Consider the following 1,149-nt stretch of genomic DNA (forward strand, 5'->3'; position numbering starts at 1 on the left):
TATTATTAATCCCCTTTCCCAAAACTAATAGATACTCAGAGATTATATAACTTTTTCCCATTCTTAGGAGTTTCAATATCAACCCAGTGATAATATCCAAATTTATATCAGGTTGTTAACCAATAAATTCACAAAAGATATGCCAAATATACGATATATCGGTAGATTAGTATTATACGAGTTATCTGTACTCAATTGCGAAGCTTAATGAACTTTGTGGGTAAAACAGTCTACAATCATTGACAGTCTTATGAAGGATGACCCATACAATATTCTTATGCAGCAAGTCAAAGAGAACTTAAAAGCGTTAAATTAATAAATTAACTAAATATAATTCTTACCACAGTAGAAAACCCATTATTGCTTTGCAAAACATAGGATTTTCTTCCAACAGAGAAATCCCTATTAAAATGCTGTATGGCAAATAGTTTTGGTTCAAGTGTGTGCTGCCCAATATTGTGTCTTTGCAGTTGCCAGTTCATGGATGCCGATGCTCATTAGTTGATAGCGAGGTTTACTATCTACATTTTAGTCGTGTGTCAATTAGTGGTTAACACCTGGGTTCCGTAATCTGAGTGTTGTGTAGTTTAATGTATTTCATAATTTAGATACCTGCTTATCAACGAACAACAAGGTAGCAACATGACGAAACAAGAGTAGTTAAATTACTTTTTTTTTCCACGGACTAGCTATTGTGACTGCGAGACGCTTACATATGGCAAAAAATAGGAACAAGTAATGTTGCAATATGTATAAAGTAGACTGTGGAACTGTTATTAACATTAGAACATTCTATTAAATATTGTAGTTACTTAAAGGTTCTAACTCTTACCTCGTAGAGTTCCTTCTCCATAAATGTATTTTGCCGTGGTTGCTTGAAGAGAAAGACTTCTCATCTGTGAAGATGGTCCTCTCTCAGAACTCCATCCCCTTGTCTATAAACTGCCGAGCAAAGGCCAGCCTGGCAGCGTGGTGTGTGTCGATGAGTTGCTCTTTCTTGGTCAGCACTCGGTGGTGGATGCCTGCCTGATGTAGCCAACGACGAACAGTTTCGGCTGACACTTCCAACGACAACTCTTCCCTGATCGCCTTGGCATTTGTAAACGGGTCATTTTCAGCTGCCTGAATGATCCGCTGGTCTTCCTCCTG

General features: G+C 37.8%; 1 protein-coding gene across 1 annotated transcript in view; it reads right to left on the reverse strand.

Moving 5' to 3' along the window:
* Positions 1-915: 915 nt before the first annotated feature.
* LOC145390665 (uncharacterized) overlaps positions 916-1,149 on the reverse strand; it is a 2,050-nt gene continuing 1,816 nt past the window's right edge. The window contains exon 2 of the mRNA XM_080265457.1: positions 916-1,149. This exon is cut by the window's right edge and continues 29 nt beyond it. Within this exon, the coding sequence (XP_080121583.1) occupies positions 916-1,149 (234 nt within the window).

Source organism: Coenobita brevimanus, chromosome 15 (genome assembly GCF_032717465.1).
Source record: "Coenobita brevimanus isolate Jiangsu-jjx chromosome 15, ASM3271746v2, whole genome shotgun sequence".
NCBI lineage: Eukaryota > Metazoa > Arthropoda > Malacostraca > Decapoda > Coenobitidae > Coenobita > Coenobita brevimanus.